The sequence below is a fragment of the Canis aureus genome, chromosome 8 (genome assembly GCF_053574225.1).
Source record: "Canis aureus isolate CA01 chromosome 8, VMU_Caureus_v.1.0, whole genome shotgun sequence".
NCBI lineage: Eukaryota > Metazoa > Chordata > Mammalia > Carnivora > Canidae > Canis > Canis aureus.
In genome coordinates, this window is record NC_135618.1 from 47,425,448 (window position 1) to 47,447,654 (window position 22,207).

At 53.7% G+C, this 22,207-nt stretch overlaps 1 protein-coding gene across 4 annotated transcripts in view; it reads left to right on the forward strand.

Moving 5' to 3' along the window:
- The window catches only part of SNX29 (sorting nexin 29), a 531,581-nt gene that overhangs the window by 455,757 nt on the left and 53,617 nt on the right, over positions 1-22,207 (forward strand). Inside the window, exons 20-21 of one of the 4 annotated variants that reach the window (XM_077906675.1) lie at positions 18,079-18,218; positions 19,451-20,302. In XM_077906675.1, coding sequence (XP_077762801.1) covers positions 18,079-18,218; positions 19,451-19,628 — 318 coding nt within the window. In that variant the 3' untranslated portion in view covers positions 19,629-20,302. Of the gene's footprint in view, positions 1-18,078; positions 18,219-19,450; positions 20,303-22,207 lie in introns of those variants that run through there. The other 3 variants (XM_077906674.1, XM_077906676.1, XM_077906677.1) reach the window with 3 other exon arrangements.

Below are 22,207 nucleotides of genomic sequence, written 5' to 3' on the forward strand. Positions count from 1 at the left end.
ACCACTGAGCCACACGGGCTGCCCTCACCTCAACATTCTATTTCCCCATCTGTAAAATGGGTTTAGTAGTAGCACCCACCACCCAAGATACGAGGATTAAACAAATGGAATAACTGTTTAACACCAAGCCTAGCACCAAGTAAGATCTCCATAAATGACCACCATTGCTGTCATCAGTCACCATCTGCAGTACTTGAACAGAGAAAGGGGGGCTACTTTGTTGAATTAGCCCTTCCTTTTATCTCCCAGATAGAGCCCCCACCCAAGACACTTCCAGGAAATTCTGCAGGAGCCTCCTTTGAAATGATTCTTTAAGTAATCTTAAACCCAACATGAGGCTTGAACTCCCAACCCTGAGATTGAGAATCCCATGATCAACCGACAAACCTAGCCAGGCACCCTTGCAGGAACCTTCTTTGAAAACTCCTGAACAACATAAGGTCAGAAGTCTCTGGTTCTGAGAAACGAGGTCAAGGAACCTGTGTTCAAACTTGCCTGCCAGACAGGTCTGTGCTTCAGGGGCCACATGTGTGCAGTAGGGTTGGCAGTAGCTATCTTGCTGCCAGCAGGTCATTTAAGGCTGGGAGGTGGGAGGTCCCCTTTTGGAGGAGCTTTGAGAGCAGCAGGGAGAAGGGACAGTAATGCTCCCAGGTCTCTGCAGCACGCTTTGCAGAGAGAGAGAGGAGAGAGAGATACTGGCCCCGAACTGTGCCCCAACCAGCCAACCATATATACCACTTCCATATATACATACCACTTCCAAATGCTGGCCATTGGCCAGAGCTAGCTCTCTGACTCCAGCCTCTCTGCAGTTTACTGGGAACTGGGAGTGGAGTTTATAGATGTTTTTTGAGCACCATCTTCTGTGCTGTAGTCTCATGAACCATTGTATCCCAGCTCCTAGCACACGCTTGGCATATCATATTGGTTGGATAAATGCATGATGATGGCTGCCACTCTCTTACAGATAAAGAAGCCAAGACCCCCAGTTGGCACATGTCTTGACTCTAGCTAGATTGGATCCTTATTGGGCTCTGATTTTATTTTTACGTCTTACAGAAAAACTCCAGGGTCCTCATCTAGGGTAAATAAAGCTTCCAAGTAAAACTTGAAAATAATCCCTTTATCCTTCTTGCTTTATTTTATCTATTTGGTTTCTTGATACTGTGATATAATAACAAATATAGGCTTAGCCTTTATCCCTGGATCCTGGCACAGAGCCCCTAAAGCCCTTGGGGTTTCCTGATGGGGTGAGGGGGGCATCTTTTGATAGACTATTGGACTTAGTTTTGGGTCCTGACCCAAGAGCTTCTAAGACCCTTGAAATCTCCTGAGGCTAATGAGCTGAGTGGTGGCTGGGGCCCCGAGATGGCTTCAGGAGGGAGCTGTCCTCCAGAAGGTCCAAGACATGATTAGAGGGTTGGAACATTCAGCCCTAACCCCTGACCTGTGAGGAGGGAGAAGGGCTGGAGGTTAAGTTTGGTCACCAACAGCCCGTGATTTAATCAGCTGTGCCTGTGTAATAGAATCTCCCTAAAAATCCTAAACTGTAAGGTTCATAGGGCTTCTAGGTGGATGAACATGATGAGGTCCTGGGAGAGTGGAGGGGGGAGTAGGGGGAAGTGCAGGGATGCTCTGCACCCCTCCCCCTCATACCTTGCCTTATGTGTGTCTTCCATTTGGCTTTTTTTGAGTTGTATGCTTCATAATAAACCAGGAAATATTAAGTAAACTGGTTTTCTGAATTCTTTGAGCCATTTTAGCAAATTATGGAACCCAAGGAACGGATCATGGGACTCCCCCTTACGTATAGCCAGTTGGTCAGCAGTCTATACTTCTGATTGGCTTTAGATGTGGGGGCAGACACATGGGACAGAGCCCTTAACTTATATGGTCTGATGCTGACGTCAGGCAGTTAGTGTCGGAATTAAGCCGAATTTTTAGGCAACTAAGTAGTGTCTGGAAAGTTGGAGGATTAGTTTTCGGTATGGAAACAAAAAAAAGAAAACCCTTCACACTTGGTATTGGAAGTATTGTAGATAAACACAATTCAGGCTTGCATTAAACTCAGATGTCCTGTAATGTAGGTCTCCTGTCCTCTACTTGTCTCATCCCTCCGATGCCCAGTATGGCACCAGGCACATTGCAGAAGCTTTCTGAATGGAATGGAATGGAATTTTTGTAAATGTGTCCTTTGTAAACAGGGGGACAATGTGGGACAGCAGAGTAGCTGGGCCTGGAAATTGGATGGACCATTTCCCATTTTACAGGCTTATCTGTAAAAGGGAGATCCATCCCCTGGCTGAGAAGTGGGTTTGTGAGGGTTAAGTGATGTGCCATGTTCTGAACACCTGACCTCAGGGGTGTGCTTACTGTTGAGTCTTTAACAGTTACAGTCAAGGGCAGGAGTCCCTGAAAGGGGTGCCTGGTTAGAGCCCCAGTCATGCTCTGGTGGTCCAGCTGGGCCCCATCCCCTCCCATGGTGTCTGGAGTGTTTCTGCAGGAAGGCACTGGGTCTGCAGAAGCCTGGATGTGGCCCCTCGCACCAGCCTAGCTTGATGGGCTCTGATGGGGGGAAGTGGGGGTCCAGTCTTGCAGAGATCTGTTTTTGATGACCTATCGATTTTTTCTCTTGTTTCTGGAGGGCTTGCAGATATATTTTCTTTGGTCTGCTTCCTGATATTCAAGCATTTGAATTAGCCACCAGCTGATTTGAGATCATTGAGAGATTTTGCCTTCATTATGCCTTTCTTGGCCCATCCAGCCATTTCAGCCCATGGCACTAGCAGTTAAGGATTGATACTCCTCATGGAGGCTACAATGAAGACAGAGATGGTCCTGCACAATGCAGCCACCACTGCTGTTAAAACCTCTGAGAATCTCTAAACCAAGCCCCTTGTGACCATCACACTTGCAACAGACTGTGACATGATCCAGGGCGTTGTGAGGGAACTCGCTTGCCGGTCACCAGGGAATGGCTGTGTGCGCGCCATCTGTCAGCCGGACTGTCACCGTGCCAGTCCGGGGCCAGCACAGCCAAAGGGTGCATGGACGAGCAGGGACGGAAAGAGAGAGGGGCCCCATGGGGGTGCTTTCCTGTATTTTATGTATTTTATGTTCCAGTCTGCCCTTCCCGTGGGAAGCCTGGGACAAAATACAGGCGAGCACTCTGAATTTCCAGTTGGAATGTGACAGCTCCGTTCTTCAGGGCAGAACACGTATGCACCCAAGGTCCTGCTTGGGTCTTCGGGTCTGATGGAGGGAGGTCCTGGTGGTAGACAGGTGCATGAGAAAATATTGCCACGCTCCTGTCTCTCTTCTCTCCCTGGACCTCAGGTGCAAAAAAAGCAAGTTAGTGCTGTTCTTCAGCTCCGATAACCTGATCCTGTTGGTTGCTCTGAAGCCTCCAGCCGTTTCTCATCTCTCATCCTGTCCGCCTCCTGTTCCCTGTTCGCCTGCTGCGGACAGCTGCTCCAGAGGGCTTGGCTGGAGTTGCAGATATGTTTGTTTTTTTCTAGACTGTGTGGCGTTGCTGTGTGTGTGTCTTGTATATATACTTACATGATGCTGGGCTCTAATCTCTGTTCCTTTACTTTGCGTCCTTGACGTCCTGTTGCAGCTCCATTCATGGGGCCATCTCTTCCTAATCTTCTGTAACCGGTGATTGTAATTTCAGGTGTGCATCCGCCACATCTCGCTCATCCCATCTCCCAGAGGGGCCACCAAGTGGCTCCTGACTCCAGGACCGTGCGGTGCTGACTCTGCCTCTCTGTGACCCTTGTGGTCCTACGTAAGCATTTCTCTGGGATAGGTGCTCAGGATGGAATTGCTTGCTCATGTAGTCCACTCTCTATAATTTGACCAAATACTGCCACGTTGCTCAAACATACAGCCATTTCACAGGCAGAAGGAAGCTGAATTGAGCTCCGTCCTAAAAAGGAAATCCATTGTGTGTTGAGCGTCCGTCCGTCCACTGTGTCCTGAAAGCAGCCCCAGTTTTTGCTTTCCAGGCATTATGTCGTTGGGTCACACGATGATCCCCTGACTCTGCCACTCTTGATACCTCTAGCGTGCAGCTGAGGAAGCTGTGGTCCAGAGCTAGCTCAGGACTCCCTCACGACCCTTCCGCTGAGCAGTGGTTGGAGCCGAGTGGTTCTCAGTGACTCTCATGGATACGTCATGCCCTTGCCTACAGAATCCCAGGTCCACAAGCTGGCTGCTGTGCATCTGAGGAGAGTGCCCTGAGCCGAGGAACAGCCAATGAGATCATGTGTCTCATGCTGGTGGCTTTGCATGGCCTGCGCTTCATGTTTTGTGTAATCCTCTTGCTCTTTAAGTATCTTCATGATTACCCTTCAGCATTTTAAAATGTGAGATTTCACTTGAAAATCTAGGCGGGCTGGCCCCGTGCACACTAGCCTCCAGTGGCTACTGTTCCTGTGGCCCCGATGGCGCCAAAGCTCGTGATTCCTGGAAGAGGCATTTTTGTGTGTGGGCAGTGCCCTTCTTTCCCCTCTGAGTTCTTCCATTCGATGCATGAACTGGCCTTGCCCCCTGCCCCCAGCGGTTGGGCCTGCAGTCTCCCTTATAGGCTTTAGCTGCGGAAGAGCCTGCTGCTTGCCCACCATGAGCTCATTTGCTGTGTCCTACCAAGGGCCCAGCCCACGCCTGGCATCGTAGGGGGCAGGAGACAGGCCACCGTACAGTGACAGTGACGCCGCTGTACTAGTTCACCCTCCCACAGACAGGGGTTCCGTTGATAGAAAGGTGAGAATTTATCAACCTCAGATACTGTGCCAGGGGGAGAGTGTTGAGAATGATGGTGTTTGGTTCACTCTGTACGAACCGTAGGATGAGTTTGTTTTGGATTTCCGTTTTTAGCAAAGCTGTAGGTCTCCTGTGGTTGTGGATACATTGATCCTGACAGGCAGGGACAGCATCCTGGCTATGAGCTGAACTCAGGCACAGGTGGCTGTGAATCCCAGCTCCGTCCCTCACCAGCGGGTCACAGAGAGAAGGCACTTCGTCTCTTGGAGCCTCAGTTTTCAGATCTGCCCAGTGGGGGTTTGAGGGTCCAGTTCATAAAGTCCTTGCAGGGGCCTAGTTAGATAACGCAAGTAGATGCTTCAGCTGAGGCTTGGCATACAGTAAGCCCACAGTAAAGGTGTCATAGTTATCGTTGTTACTGTTGCTATGAGAAGCTTCTGGGAGGAGGGCATCGATGTAGCTTGAGCCTGTGTGGGTTTTCTGTTCTTTATCTGAAAGAGAGAATTGCTTTCTTTCCTGAATTTGCAGTCAGGGTCTGGTGCAGGTACGCCTCACTGCAGGTGGGGTCAGGGTTTGCTCTCTGTTCTGACGCTTGGTGTCAGGCCCTGTAGCATGTGAGTGCTGATTGACAGCCTCCGAACTGCACCTCCTGTACTCCCCTCAAGCTGCCCAGCCCTGGCGGGTCTCATCTGCCCCTCCCATTTACAGTAAGATCTCACCAGCAGTGGGGCTCACCACAGCACCCCCTTAGCAGTGTGAGCAGGCGAGGTGGGTGGGAACAAGGGGAAGAGCAAGCTCGTATTTGATGTGGGCACCAAGCCCATGGCCTTTTCCATAAACGAAGCATGGACAGGATCGGGTCTGAAAGGTCCTTTTGGAGTCTGCCCTTTTCTTCCACCCAGTCTTGGGCTGTTGACAGAGCCCTGAATCCGCCTGCCCATCATGCAGAAACTCCTAATTCACATGGCATGGGGGAGGCAGTGGGGATGTCGTAACCCCTTGGCCTATCCGTGGCGGGGGTGGTGGTGGCAGGATACACTATTGATGGGGTCAGAGGAACTGGTTTGAAGCCTGGCCATGTAATCGACTGGATCCAGGAGCGTGGGCACGGCGCCTCCTCCCCCTGCACCTCTGATTCCTTATTTGTGAGATGGGTGCATAATAGAGCCTACCTCGGAAGCTCATTTTGAGGGTGAACCAGATAATAGGTACAAAGGACTTAACCCAGTGCAGCATGTAGTAAGCCCTGAGGTGTTAGCTGGGATGATTATCCTTGAGGCTGGTCTGTGTGCATCTGCGGTGTGCATGTTTGTAGTTTCTTGGGAGCTCCTGTCACCCGTTAGGCAGGGATCATGGTTTCCTTTGCCTTCTCCACACGCAAGTTCTGCATACACTGAATAGAGAGGAGGCACTTTAGGGTAGGTCAGCAATTTAGTGCAGAGACAGGGGTATGGTTTGGGTCTGAAGGTCCAGGTGTTAGATTCCAGCCTTCCACGTTTTGCATGGCTTTGGAAAGGAGGGAACCCTGTAGGTCTTGTGTGAGCACCGCTGCCGCGAGGCCTGATAAACTCTGCCAGCTCCCAGCTGCAAATGCTCCCAGCTTCCTGCCTCTGACACCTGATGCTCTTCTTTCTCCTTTATGTAAACCTGGTTGAAAATACTGCCAAGTGATTAGGAGCAGGGCTCTGGTGTTGGACACCCGGGTCCAAATCTCAGTACCACTACTTTCCAGTTGTCTTGGAACATGATGAATGACGTCTCTGGCCTCAGTTTCATTGTCTTTGTAAGAGGTGATGATGATGGTGATAACCCCACCTCGTCCTGGGCCCGGTGCTCCCCACAAGCTCTGCGGCATCAGCCACAGTCTGATGACCCAGGCTCCTTATTCTCGCTCAGCCTTCCATGTCCTCCCTTCCCCAGGCAACAGCAGCGGTGACCGATTGCTCTGTAAGCTGGCGATAATAACGTGGGATGGATACTAAGTACAGAAGGGGCTCCTGGGCCCCAATACCACAATAACCCAAATAATGAGAAGGCACTGGTAGATTTAAGGGTCAAAGAAGGTAATGGACTGGTGGACTCGAGTTTGTGCTTTCTCATCTCTAAGGGTGGCCGCCGCTATAGCTGTCCGAATTATTGAAAGATCTGCAGTAATAGAGGATTCTTCAGGTCTTTGCCTTACTGATTTTGGGGTGCATTTTCCCTTAACACACGAGCTGAGTCGCTTCCATTTGTGGCTGGGTGTACATTGTCTGCCATGCTGTGGAGAAGCCCTGTCAACTGGTGAGACTATGTGGGATGAGATTACCTGGGGAAGTCTCTTTCTTCTTTAATTAGTCTTGATTCTTGGAATGACAGGAGGAGCTACAGCCTAACTAGAGCAAGGGCTCTAACACGTCCACACAGGAAGGTAGCTGAGGAGTCCTTGGACCTGCCCATTCCCTTTGCAAGGAGAGAACAGAGACTCAGGAGGGACCTGGCTTTCCCAGCCTCCCAGCCTGGGACCCCTCCCCTATAGCAGAGCACAGGTGGTGTTGGGTGGCCCTAGGCTTGAGGTGGGGAAATTGATCTGTCTGGTGTCCCCTCATAATCGGAGAGGTCTAGACACTTGTTTCTTATGCCCGTTGTCTTGGAGGGTTTGCCAAGCACCTTCCCCTAGAGCTCATTCCAACTACGTGCCATGGGAGGACAGGGATAGGATGGGGATGGGAGGTAGATCGGAGGGATCTTCTCTGAGAACCAACTGGATCTGCAGGACAAATCCATTCAGAAATGCAGGCTGGAGAAGAGGTAGACCAGAGCTTACCCAAAAGGGAATCCAGAAACCTAGGAGAGTAGAGCCAGGGACACCTCTACGCATGGATACAGTTGCATCTGGCGACATCCCCACCAGGGCCCCAGGAACCTGTTCTTCCAGGTAACCTAGGGTTGGAGCTTTCATTAATGGCCGCTGCCTGGGAGTTGATAACAGGTTACTCTTCCAGGAGTAGATTTGCATTTTAACAAGAACTCAGAAACCCCAGCCGAGTGATTGGGGTGTGGCCTCTAGATTGAGCCGTGAGATAGGCCTAGATTCCACTTCCAGACTGCTCACTTACTAGCTCTGTGAGCTCAGGCAAAGTCCTTAGTGTCTCCGTGCCTCAGTTTCCCTAACTGTGAAATAGGAGAGGAGCAGAAAGGACCATGGAGGGAACAGCATAGGCAGATAAAATGTTCAGCGGACTCTATTTAGCCAGTAAACACTTAGCAAGCACCTGCTAGATGCCAGATACTGTCACCAGGCACCAGGGACATGGATGGTCATCACCATAGAAAAATAAAGGGATGGGGCAGATAGGCAGAGGGGACCCAGAGTGTTTGTTTTTTGAACAGAAGGGACTTCCGGCAGAGATGGGGAACATAGTGAGTGACGTGAGTCAAGCAGGTATCTGGAAGGAGGGTATTCCAGACCGAAGCAGCAAGTGCAAAGGCTCAGAGACAGAAGCAGGCTTGGCACGTCCCAGGAGGTGCACATGGCTCTCAAATAACGAGGAGGACAGTGGAGGACATGGGATGGAAGAGGATGGGAGGAGTCAGGGCAAGGTGGCCTTGGTGCCACACTGAGGACGTGGAGATGGTCTAGATGGAGGGTGTTGGGTGGGGCAGGAAATGCTTCGGGCCCCTTGGAAGCAGCTTGGTAAATGCTGGCTGTGAGCACTCACTTGGGAGCATCTGCCAGGAACCTGCAGATGGAGACGAGAGTGAGCCAAACTGGTCCCTGCCTGGAGAGACTTGTAGCCCAGGGGAGAGTTTCATGTGTGTCATGAAGTGAGGCCACTGGGCGCTTGGGTCTGGGCTCCTGGCTGGAAAGGGAGCCAACTGTCCTGGGAGGCTTCCAGGAGCCCTTATGTTCAACACCAAAGGCTGAGGACGGAGCTGAGAGCATCTCCCTGGGGATGTGGGCCTGGAGCCCTGCCCAGGTGAGAGGGTGAAGCCCACAGGCCCGAGGCAGCCGGGTGACAACGGCCTTTGCTGCCATGAGAAGAAACTTGAAATTGATCCCGAAGCCCCAGGGGGTTTCTGCCTGGGAAGTGGATGGGAGCAGAGCTTGAAGGTGACCCCTTGCACAGGAGTCCTGAAGATCCCTGTCCAGTCACTGTGACGTTTGTCCTGGAAGGCCGAGAGCGTTTTTACAATGGGTCTATTTCGGATCTGGCCCCTTCTCACCCCATGGGACTAAGAAGTTAACACTCTTGGGGGCAGCATGGCCTGGCCAGGGAGATGAGAGCTCCACAGCCAACCATCCAGGTTCAGATCCTCGCTCTGCCACTTGCTCTTTCTGAGCCAAGCAAGTGGCTTCATCCTTCTGGGCCTGTTTGTCCAGCTGTGAGGTAGGGTGGTAATTCTAGCCCCACCAGAGGCCGCAAGGAGTGATAAATTGACCTGAAGCTGTCGGAGTGGTCCATGTGAGGTGGTGAGCATCACATTGTCCCTCCCACATCTTCTCTGACCAGGTGTCTGACCCGTGTGTGTGCACCTGCCCTCTCCTCAGCAGCTCCTGGTGACTTCTGGCCTTAACCTGGGACTCTCCCCACAGCCTGGCTCAGCCCCTGCTTCAGTCTATCCATCCCTCCGTCCGGCTCCCTCAGCCCTGCTTGCCACCCGCCCGTGCACTCCATCCCAGTGCCCCCACAATTTCCTGGCAGTCCTACTCGCCGTGCCTTCTCCTTGGACCAAGGCCCGTAGTGCCTCCTGCTTCCCAAACTCTCCTACACCAGCCTGGCTGGAAGGGAACGCCACTTCCACGAGAAGCTCTTCTCATGTTCTGCTGCAGAGTTTTGTTAATGATGCGTCTGCCCATTGTCTACCCCTGGCCCGAGAGTGACTGGCGCTGTGACTTGTCACCTGGGTCCTCAGCATTCCATAAACATTGTTAGAAGAATGGAGAGCTTCTAGATGGCCACCTCTAGGGCAGCCGTCATGGTGCCCTGCTCTGGCACCTGCTCACCACGGGTCCCGGTGCAGCCTGGCGTCCGGGGAGTGAGGATGGTGAAGGGAAGCTGTACCCTGGTGCCTACTGGCTACTTGGCTGCATGAATGACACATGTAACCTATATTATCTTGTGGGCTCCGTGAATGTCAGAGAGGAAGACCATGACCTCCATGGGGTTACACCTGTTTCTTGGCTGGCTCTGTCCTTCCCAGGTGATTACTGACTACTTGCTTGGTGAAGGGTTGAGCTGCTGGAGTGAAGTAATTAGCAGGACTTCTCTTGTCCCTTCAGAAGGACAGTGACTCTGGCTCCTGAACTCGGGGGTGTCTGTAGAGACAGGGTGTGAAATTCTCACCGAGGGGGCCTTTGAGACACACCCCGGCCTTCCTCTCCCTCCCCTCCCCAAACTCTCCAGATACAGCCTTCTCCTTCCCTCTTCCCTTCACATCTGGTGCATTCCAGCTGGTGAGCACTCCGGAGAAAGGCTTGTTAAATGAGACTTGTTTAGACCAGCCAGGTCACTCATCCTGCGGTCCGGCTCTGGTGTGAGCCCCGGGACCCCCCTGCTCACGGCCACTTGGAGCCCGTTCTCAGCCTGAAGATTAGGACTAGTTTCCTTTCTAAGTGCACACCTTTATTATTTCCCTGAGTTAATCAAATGAAGATGCTTTGTGCAGCTTTGCCAGAATTACCCCATCAGAAGCTTGTACAAGGGGCTTAGCCGCGTTTGGGAAGCGCACAAAGGTCCCTCTCGCCTGCCCTACAATTCACTGCTCCCAGATGCCTCCGTGGAGAGCGTGGAGAGTGTTGGCAGCGCAGTCGCGAGGATTTTCTCTCCTGGCCTTGCAATTCGGTTACATAACATCTCCCTGGAGACTCTGCTCAGGCTTCTCACCCGAGCTGCGAGCTCTGGAGCTCACAGTCTGCAGCGCGGCCAGGAGGGCGGCCGGGCCAGCGCCAGCACCTCCCAGCTGACCCACCCTGGAGGGGGGCGGGCAGGTGTTCGGTACCCCAAGACTAAACAGAGGGACAGTGAGCCCTCCAGAACTCAAGAGTCGGGACTTCTCCCTGTCACGGAAGGAATCGCGGACTGTCGCTCTCTGGCTTGAAAATAGCCACTAAGGGGGACACTTGGTGGGATGAGCACTGGGTGTTATGCCATATGTTGGCAAATTGAACTCCAATTAAAAAAATATATATGTAAAAAAAAAATTAAAGAAAAAGAGAAAATACCCTTAGCCCTGAAGGGGAGCCTGCCTTCTGGCTGGGGACCCCGCAGGCCCGCCGCTGCCCCCCACCAGCTCCGTCCCCGCGTCGGGTCCCCACATCCTGGCTGTTCCCGGACCAGCACCTTCCCCTCCAACGCTCCGAGCAGGGGATGCGGGCACAGGCCCAGGAGGCAGGCGCGGCGCGGGGAGCGCGGGGGCGCTGGTGCCTCGGCCGAAGCGCTGCTTGCTGAGAACCCAGTGAGGCAGTGCGAGGAGCACTCAGCCCGGGCCACACAGCTAAGGGACCAGCCCCTGTGCGGCTGCTGCGAAGGGCGGTGGGGGCCGCCAGCTTCGGGGGAGCCCCGGCGCCTGGCGGGCCGCGCACGCACCTTTGTCACCAGGCTCCGTGGCCTGACCGTGACGTTCACGGTGACTCCAGCCCAACCGGAAGCTCCAGGAAGTCAGGACCCAGGCCGCGTGGCTCCCAGGGGGCCCCAAGGCTCATCTGTTGAATGAACCAGTAAGTGACCAGATCAGTGAATGAGCAAGCGAATGAGTCCAACCCCTGAAGTCTGGCCGAGAACTCGAGTGCCCTTGCTTCCCCTCGAGGTTGGCAGCCTGGGCCGTGCCACTAGCACCTCTTGGCTGGGTGACTGCAGCGGGCTGTGCCGGGTCTCCCTGCCTCTATGCCTGCCCCCCTCCCTCCTCCAGTCTCGCCTCCGAGGGCACCCCTCCTGAGGGTACCCCTCCCGAGGGGCCTTCCTTCCGCTACCACCCCGGCCAGCCCGGCTCCCTTTGTCCTGTCCAGCCCACGCCACTCCCTCCCATAGTGCTTCCCGCGACATATTCACGTCTCCACTTTCTGTCTCCTTCTCCTAAGGCCTCGGAGCTCCTCGAGGACAGGGGCCACCCTGTTACCCCGCGTACATCCATTGAAGTCACACCGCAGAGAGGTTAACTTCCTGCTCAGGTCACGCCCCGTGCAGACAGGGTGGCTTCCTTGCAAGTGGCTCTACCCCATCCCACGTGGCCTCCACACTCCCAGAGGAGAGGGTTGCAGGCTCTTGGCCTTTTTCTGGCAAGGCCTGGACCTGGTTGCCTCCTCTGGCATCCACCAGCCTGGCCTGTGGCTCTCGCCTCACCACAGGGATGCTGGGAAGCTTGTCTCCTATGTTCCCAGGGAGAAGAAATGGGGCAGGTGGGACGGGATCCTCAGAATTGGACATAGAAGGGGATCCCGTGGCCGCAGAATCCTCGAGCTGGGCTCCCTGGGCGTCCAATCAATGGTCCAGAATTCTCCAGCCAGTGGACCATGTGTCAGATCAGCTGACTCTGGAGAAGCCGTCTCTCAATGGGGCCTGAGCTGCTCACTGCTCCTGATGAAGCCAGGCCCCTAATGCACTTTATACAGCACCACGATGTTCTTAGGCAGAAAGGAACTGTGGGTTATAGTCCCCTCAGCCACTGCCGGAAAGGTGGCCCCGGGGAGACAGTGTCAGACGTGGCAGGTTGCCATGGGGCCGAGTGTCTGTTCTAGGAAGCGCCGCTCATGGTCTGGTTTACAGCATTCCGTCGTTTTCAGAATTACTCTTTTTGTTTTTGTTTTAAGATTCTTATTTTAAGGAGCAAACATGAGCAAGGAAAAGAGTAGAGGCAGAGGGACAAGCAGACTCCTCACTGAGCATGGAGCCTGGCTCCGTATCATGACCTGAGCCAAAATCAAGAGTTGGCTGCTCAGCCAGCTGACCCACCCAGGTACCCCCTCAGAATTGCTGTTCTTAATGTGATGGCATCTTTATTTTCTTGAGGCTCAAAACAAAATTACCCTCTTCTGGAGGGAAGAAAATACTTGCATCCATACAGCCCTCGTTTCTTTTTCTGAAGCAAGGACTGACCCCCAGCCCTACTGATGGCTCTGGACTCTTAAGTGACATAGCATTGTGATGGGAATGCCATGGGAATGACGGCAGGGCCATGGCTGTGAGGGCTCGGGAGCGGCCCCCAGATGGGTCTGGCAGGTTCTGTGAGCTGGGCTCTCATCCACTGCCACCACTTCTTGTGCCACGATTAGGCTGCGGCCTAGGGGGCCCCACCAGTGAACTCAGAAATACCTCCTGGCCCTGTCAGTGCTGGACCTGACCCTGTGGGCAGGCTCCGACAGGACATCCGTCCCCTTCCAGGCACCCTGTGTGACAAGTAAGGTCTCTGAAGGACCCCGTCTTCGTGCACTTACTACCTGCCTTCTGCTTGCTGCCCGAGGCCATTTGGAGGCCAACCTTCTTTCCTCCATCCCACTCCCCTCACAGGTCTTTGTCCTCTCCCGTTGGACTTTGCCACAGCCTTCCAACCCTTCTGCCTGGTGGCCTGCCTTTCCTCCCCTGAATTCACGCCCCACAATTATGCGTTTTTGCAGTAAGTGTTTATGGGGCTTCTCATCATCTCTAGGCTCTGGTGGTACAGGGGAGAACAAGACAGATAATGTCCCAGCCTCTCTGGGACTTGGAATTGATTAGTGGAGGTGGGGAAGCAAGAGGCACATGATGAGCCAGCAAGACCATTCCAGGCAGCAGTGAGGACCATGAAGAAGAGAGAACAGGGCGATGTTAGCTGGTACATCCTGGAGGGCCTCTCGGAGGTGGAGGCACAAGAGCAGAGACCTCCAGGCCAAGGGAATGGTTTGGGAAAGGCCAGAAGGCCCCAGGAGAGTGTGCGTGTGACATGGGCAGAGAGGGCAGACATGCTGACAGTGTTGGGTGGGTGCTGAGCGGAGGGCAGGGAGGCAGACATTGGCAGGGTGCGCTGTGGCCACAGTGTGCAGGTCCCCGTGAGCCGTGCTAAGGGTTTAGACGTGCGTGTCGGGGGTGGATAGAGTTCCCAGGGAGCCACTGAAGAATTCTGAGCTCGGATGGTGTCGTGACAGAATTTTGAGAGGTCTCTGTGTCCGAGGCTGCCTGCAGCCCGCTTCCCCGGGCAGTGGGACCACACATCTCCTGCAGCCCCCGCTGCCGGCTTCCTCCCGTGGTCTGGGAGGCTGGGCAGGACAGACTCCGGCTGCCACTCGTCTTGTCTCGCTCAGGCGGCCGAGCCCAGCTCTCGGGGCCTGCCCTCTGCCTCTGTCCTTTGCGTCTGCTCTTCCCTCACCTCGGCACGTCTGTTCCCTGCCCACGGCCCCTGTGTTTCCTCCCCGAGATGCTGAAGCAGTACTTTCAGGAGCAACTTCCTCTGATTGAAACCCTCTCTCCGTTCCTCACGTGAACTTCCTCCGAGCCTCCCTGAGCACCTGTGGATCACAGCCCCGTAGCACTTGCCCCCTTCCCCGGCCTCGACACTCCCCCCAACACCCCAACCCCCGCCCCCACGCCGTCCACATAGAAACACCTTGAGGGAAACATTCTGGTGGAGCGTCCACGAATCATCCTCTATCGCAGCCTGGCAGACGGCGTTGGTCACCAAGGGCTTAGCCTGGGTTATCATGAATGAGGTAGGCTCCCTCCTCATCCCCGTTTTACGGACGAGAAGCCTGAGGCTCCCCGTGGTCTAGCCACCTGACAGTAGAGCTGGTAAATGGCAACGCAGGTCGCTCCGCCTGCCTGAGGGAATGTCGTCAGGTGCAATCATCCCACAGTGTGATCTCGGATGGTTTTAAGGGGCCCAAGGAGGCCAGGCAAGGATAGGACCAAGGGGACAGCCTGGGAGGGTGGTGGCACTGTGCTTGTAGCTAATGAGGGCGGGGCTGCACGGTTTTCAAGGGAGGCCAGGAATCTGCATTTTATACACAAATATCCTGGTTTTAGTGTTAGGCCATACAAGCCACTAGCACCTCATGGCGGAAAAGGTAGGACCATCTTCATCAGTAGATGGGAACCCAGCTGATCCCCGACAGGGGAGTCTGTTCCGGACAGCATTGCGTTCAGTCCACTGAAGCCACCAGCTTCCTCCCGGAACGTGCAACAGCCCCCTTTTCAAAAAATTCCAGAAGCAGCAGGCACATTTGAAAACTGAAATGTTTAAACACGGACTGTGTATAACACCAGCAATTCCTGATTCACGTCTTAGAGGTACTAATGGTATTGCAGTTAAACAGGAGAATGTTCTTCATGTTTTAGGAAGCATGCCGAAGCACCCCGCGGTGAAACGTCGTGATGACTATAATTTCCTCTAAAACACCTCAGCAAATGGTAGCAGCGATGAAGCAAATACAGAAAAGGGTTAAGGCTTATTAGATAAAGGGTTATGGGGGTTTGTGATAGGCTTTGCTCTGCTGTTTGCCGTACTTTGAAGTTTCCGTAACAAAGTCAGGATGAAATGACAGACGTAGGGAGCCATGCAGTCTTCCACAGTTCCGAGATCTTGCCTGCCCCGCTGCGATCTGTGCGGGGACTCGGGGTGTCGGTGCCTCCAAACCTGACTGAGACCTGGGAGCGATGTCCCGGGCAGGGGTCTCTTCCCATGGTCAGCGGCTGCTGGAGCTGACCCCCAAGTGGAATTTCTGGTTTGGGGCAGCCTGTGGTGTGGAGGATCGTAGCTCTCTCACCTGTAAGTTGGAGAGCGACTCCTGGATGGAGGGCAGGTCTGACTCTGCCCCGGCTGAAGTCCTGGGACCCTGCTGCCCGCCTCCGCCTGCCTCCGGATGCTGAGCCTGCAGGCCTGGTCCTTCCCGTTCCTGAGCTTCCAATGGGTGGTAAGCAGGTCAGGCGAGGAGAGCGCAGAGTGCAGAGCATGAGTAAAGATTCCACAAATACCTTGGCTTATTCCGAACAAGCTCCGCCAAAACTTGCCCCCCCGTGTCAGCTTCAGATTGCCTCCGCGCTGGGTTTTCTCAGGGGCGGGCCGGCCTTCCAGGCACCAGTCTCTGGAGGGATGAGTCCTTGGAAGGACAGGGGATTCTTCTAGGGTGATGACCCCTCTGCCCCGTCACGGCCGCCCCCGGGACTGGGGTGAGAGCAGGCTCTGAGACCAGTGGAAAGTGTTTTTGACCCCTGGGTGGCATGCTCCCACCACTCCCTGGGATCCTGGTGCCCTCCTGCAGGTGGCCTGAGGAGCCATCTCCCGCCCCTGCTTGTTGCTGCAGAGTGTGCCCAGTATCCCTGCTGCACAGACGGGGAGACCTGCATGCGCCCCTCTGGGGCCCATGGGCTCCTTCGTGGTCTGTCTGCAGCCCCAGGCGGGCCTCGCAGGCTTGTGTGCCGATCCAAACTCAGGCCTCACGAGCTCCATTTGGCACTGACCTGGCACCTTAACCACCTTCCGAAGGACGAACGTCTCACTGCTTGGGGCCACAGGGCAGCAGCTGGTGTTCAGACCAGGGATGCAGTGCAAGCGGCTCCCACTCGTGCCGAGGACCTGATGCTCTCCCCACCCAGCGCCCCCATCCCGGGCTGTGGGAGACCCAAGGCCCCGCCTGGAGCTGGAGCGGCCCATCAGCGTGCAGTGCTCCCACCCTCTGGAGGGAGGGTTGTGATGGGGTGGCTCCCGCAGGGGTGGCTCTGGACAAGAAGACCTTGCTGTGACCCAGAGAGGGCCCGGGGGTGGGGGCTTGCCGCCCCCCCCCCCCCCCAGCTCAGTGACCCTTCCTCCCACCTGGTGCTCCGGGAGGGCTGCCAGATGCAATAAAGGGTGAAATTTGAATTTCAGATAAATGAATAATTTCCTAGTCCAAGTGTATCCCAAATACCGCATGGGAAGGTTTCATTGTGTAGTGCGTAGTCGAATACGGAGACATTATTGACTCATGAATTATTGAATATTGAGCTATGAATACTGAGAAATTACACATTGTTTATCTGAAATTCACATATCACCCAGCATCCTGTATTTTTATTTGCTAAATCGGGCGACACTGAAAGAACCTCCCTGCTATATTCCAGTCCTTGGCTGCTGGGCTTTGTGGGGACTCTTGTCCTGAGCGCAGGGTGGGCTCTGGGTGCAGCGGTGTTCAGCGGACTGTCGCTGAGCCCCTCCTGGGGTCGGCTCTGTGCTGGCCCGGGGCAGGGGGGCAGGGAGGAGTGCCCCACTCCCCCTATGGGACCTCGTGCCTGCTCAGGCTCCCCAGACCCCCTCCATGCCGCCACTTGCTCATCTGTCATGTGCTATTAGTCAGAGTCCATCTCCTCTCGTGTTCTTGTGAGGATGGATGACTCCATTCCTCCGCCTGCCCTCTCTCTACTCTTCCCTCACCCAACGTGGTTCTCAGAGTTTCCCATGCCCCCCATCCCCGCCCATGCTGGCCAGGGCCCCCCATGCAGATGTGTGTGAGCACAATCGGCTGCAGGATCTGTGGGGGCCCCTTATTTCAACATGATTAAGGGTGTCGACACGGAGACAGCAGGCCACCACACAGGTCCACATTCTGTGCCCGCCAGGCACCCTTGGGAGGCCTGCACTGCTGCCGAGGGCCAAGCAGACACAGGGGTGGAGCAGTGAGCGAGGGCGGGGGTAAGTGTGAGTGCAGAGGGCCAGAAGCACCGGAGCCCAGAGAGGGTGGAGACCGCATGGACCCGAGGTGCTGTGCCCTCCGTGGGAACCGTGCTGCCCCTGCCGCGGCCGCCTGCTGCCACATATCCTAGTTATTTAAGAGAAGGTGTTATTTGTTTATCAATAAAACCTTTCTTAAATAGTGAGGACTGACTCATATCTTGGAAAATTCCTATGTTAGCAGATTAAGCACCACCTCTGGAAGGTAGCGTTTAGTGTGATTCATAATTAGACACTGAGCTGTGTGGTCACTGGGTTTATTGGTGTGTCCCACGCCGCCTGCAACCTCCACCAGTGACCCAGCAGCGAGCATGTGTGTTCGCTGTTCAATCCCCAGACCCCGTCGCTGCACTTGGCACATTGTAGGTGCTCCATGCAGAATGGCCACAGTGGCTGAGACTTCGTTCATTCGTGGGAAAGCACTGTGGGTGGTTTTAGGGACCCGCTGTGCCCCTCTTAGTAAGAACATCATGAGCATCCTCCCTGCTACTCAGCATGACTGCAACGGAAAGCCTCAGGCACCATTTGCATGTGGTGATCACTCAGTACCCTTTAGCTTTCTGCCTGGCGATGATTGATTGCTGTGTCTTCTGTGGGTGGTTTTGGGTCAGGCGAGGAGTGCACACCTGAGCAGCCCCCGTGTGTCTGTTTCCCCAGGATGCCAAGTTTGTGGAGGAGCGGAGGAAGCAGCTCCAGAACTACCTGCGCAGCGTCATGAACAAGGTCATCCAGGTGGCTCCTGAGTTTGCAGCCAGCCCCAAGAAGGAGACCCTTGTGCAGCTGATGCCCTTCTTTGTGTAAGTACTGCTCACAAGGGCCATCTGCCCCGCACTTCCTCCGTCCCCTCCTCCGAGGTTGGCCCGCAACATGTGTGTGTGTGTCCCCGACACGCTGGGGCCCAGGTGTTCCGGAGCTGGAGCCGCGGCACTGCTGACTTCTGAAAAGGGCTTCGAGACCGCAAGTCTGCAGATGAGCGTTGAGCTGAGATTTGCAAATAAGCGCAGGCCCATGAGGTTTTCTACTTCATACCTTCTGATCACAGGAGAGCTTAATATTCCCTGCAGCTCGCAGAATGTTCCAGAACCAAATGGGTCCATCACTGTTGCTTCAGCGGGTAATGGACGCAAGGAAAAATCCTCTGACTCCCGCTGCTCCTGACTGAAGTAACATAAATATGAAAATACTTTAAGTGTGAGCTAACTTAAAATTAGGTATCAATTTCTTACTCTTGAATGTCATAAAAGTGAAAAGAAAATGAAAGGCGTTTGTTGACATGTCAAGCACTTACAAAATCATTACAATTCAAAACTGTCAACACAATGGATGTGGCTGTTTTTCTGAAACTGGAGCTTTGCTCACATTGGCATGCAGCACGTTCTTTCTGTTTGCCATGTGCGGGCGGCGCCTGTGTGTCTCCATGCTGACTCCCTGCCGCCCCTTTCCCGGTCACATTGCCGGGGAACATTTGTGCAGCACCTTGGGGCAGGTGGTCGTCACTTGGTGTCACTACTCGATCACTGATGAGTCTGCTCTGTTCTATATAGTCTGTTATTAGCCTGACCCATTTATAGCCTGAAATCGGGACCGAGGTGATGGAGCAGCAGTTGGTTTTTTGTAGAGCTTTCAGATGCTATAGAACATAATTATATCACTTCTAGAACATTACCATCATGTGAAAACACAAGATGTAAACTCTCATATGGCAAACCTGTGGATCCCAAAAAATGGGATTGGGACTCGTTAATTGAGAAGCATTGGTCTGGGTCTGCGTGATGTGTTGGGGCAAAATAGGAGTTTCTTTTCAGTCTAGTTCTTGAAGACGGTACCCTGAGGGTTTGGGGGACTGTCCTCGTTAACAGCGGTGCTCTAGCTTCAGACACGGAGCTTACTCTGCTTGTGTCTGGTTGGGGAGGGTGCCTTTGGGTCACACTTCCCGGGATTTCTGGGTTGAACTTCCAACCAGCCAGCCACTGGCTGGACTGCCCCTCTAACTGCTGCCAGCTTGCGTCTGTTTTTCTGATTGTTTCAGGGCTTTTGTGAGAAGACAAACTCTGTATTTGGCCTCGGGTAAAAGGCACCTTTTTTCCCAAATGCTCCAGATGGAAAACTGCACTTTTCTTTCATTCCCTTGTGATGCCAGGGCCTCGGCTCCACTGTTCCACAAGTGCTGTAAGAGTTCACGGGGCGGGGGACTTCCCGTTCCCTGAAAGGCAGACCTCTGGCTGTCATGCGTGTTGGAAATTAACCTGTCACTGAGTCCTGTGAGTTTGAGCTAAATTTTCTGATCAAAACCAAGTTAGAGAGTCAGTCCTAAGACCATGAGGCTAAGCAAGGCTGCCTGCCTCTGAGTCTGAGGAGGAAGGACTGCTCACAGGCAGGCTGGTGTCGTTCCCGCTGGGTCCGGGCAGCCCAGGGGTCTCTGGCTGAGTAAACATCGGCCTGCAGGGTGGTTGGTGGAAATGGTGCATCCACTGAGCATCTCAGTGTGTGCGGTGAGCTCGGCCAGGCTGGTTGCCATTCATCAGAGCTGAGGGAGAAACCTTTTGTGCCTGATTAGCATGGAGAACGTAGGGTTTGATGCCACAGGCTTAAAAAAAAAATACAAAGAATTTCAATAAGAGTCTGTGGCAGATGACAGACTATTGACACCAGACTTCTGAGTAAGCACTAGTCTAGACCCCGGTTGGGATTTAACCACTCTCCCCCTTGGCTTTCCCCCCAGTCCAAATTATGCTGCTGCCCTGTCCTCTTCTGTCTTTGAGTGAGGTGGGACTCCAGGTTGGAGTTTGCAGATGGTTCATTCTGGGGCCCAGTGTGTCGCTGCTGGTGAATCTCCACGTGGTAATTTCCTAGTTGCATGTGCCCACAGGAAACAGCGTGCCTGGCCTTCAGCTCAGAAGCTCACCCTGAGAAATTTCTAGTTAAAAAAAAAAAAATCTTTCTCGGCTAAGGAAATAAACTTCACAAAGCATAATTATTCCTATAAACCTTGACAGATTTCCTCAGTTCTTTCATATTTTTTCCTCTTTTTTTTTTTTCCCCCTCAGTTCTTTCAAATGCTGATTCAGGATTCTAAAAACCCCCTTTAGCTACTGGCCAGGAGTGGATGTGTTCACTAAGGATGGCACTGCCTGTCCCCTTCCATTTGTTGAGTACTTGCTACAGGCACTGGCTGAGTGTTTCTCCTTCCTGAGAACCTATTAGGTGGAACCTTAGAAAGTTGCCAGTAAAATGGCAATTTCATAAGGTTCTCCTCAAAGCTGCCGAGGAGGGTGAGGCCCAGAGAGGTTACCTGCTGACCCCAGGTTTACCCAGCCAGCACGTGGTGAGCCCAGGCTGTTTGGTGCCATATCCCGTGTTTCAGGACAAACCTGCGGCCTATGGATTGAGCCTGCCTCTCTGCCCTGTTTTATTTGACCAGTCCGATGGGGTCTTGTTATTTATTTATCTTAATTGAAGTGATGGCAACATCAAAATATTAGTGTCCAAAAAAAAAAAATCAAGTATCAGAATGGGTCATGTCCTGTTATAGACTGAACACTGTGTCCTCCCAAAATTTATGTGTGGAAGCCCTGACCCTGATCTGATGGTATTTGGAAATAGGGCTTTGGGGAAGTCATTAGGTCTAGAGGAAGTTACAAGGGTGATGTAATGGGATTAGTGCCCTTATAAGTAGAGGGGAAGAGGCACCAGAGTTCTCCCTGTCTCTGTCTCTCTGTCTCTCTCTCTGCCACATGAGGACACAGTGAAACTCAGCCATCTGCAAGCCAAGAAGGGAGCCTTCACCTGGAACCAAATCTGCCAGCACTGTGATCTTGGACTTTTAGCCTCCAGAGCCAGAGTGGGAAATAAATGTCTGTTGCCTAAGCCACCCAGTCACTGGTGTTCTGTGACAGCAGTGGAGGCCCATCCCCTCCCACTCAGCCACACTTGGCTGCCATCGGACAGCGCTGCCCTGCCCTCACTGGGACCCCCCACTCCTGTCGTCTTCTGGACTCTGAGCGAGCCTTCCCAGCCATTTGCAGTTGGCATCTGGCTCTTTTCTCACACACTCCCCTGCATTACCTGTGTGGCCCCCACTAGGTGCTTGAGTTTGCTGCGTCTCACCCACTGCTCAGACAGCTTCTCCATATAGGGGGGATGGGACACCAGACTCTTCTATGAGCTGACCCACTGTTGAACTTCCTAAAGGTGGTACCTGCCAGCCTGGGGCAGGAGAGGGAATGTGGGCAGGGGAATCAAAGCAAGTGGGTAGAATTTGCTCATTTTCCTTCATCCATCTTCCTTAAAACCTTGGGGCTTCTGCAGCCTGGAATCCATATCCAACAGGACCTGCTTTTGCATGCACATTTCTGGCTTTTTTCTCTTCAGTGTGTCAGTATTTCACCTGTTTTGCAAGGGGCACCATGACTTCCAGGCATTCTGCACACCTGCACAACCTGAGAGTCGAAGAATCAGCTGATTGAATTCATTCTCCCAATCTCCCCGCCTCCCATTGCCTTCCTTGGTAATGCCCGCAGCCGTCCGAGTTTGACAGCAGGACAGTAGGACGCAGGCCATTTCTTCTCCATTTTGAACTCTGCGCGTCAGGTGGGGACCTTAGTATGTCCCCAAAATTGGGAGCTGATGACGAGTGCTCCCCAACAGCCTCCTCCTTGGGAGCTCAATGTTCGCATCCTCCCAGCATTTCAGGGAAAGGTGGGCGCGAAGACGTAGCGCGGGACAGATGTTAGCAGACCCTGGGGGGTGGGGGTGTCAGGTGCTCTTTTGAAAGTGCGTTAATGAG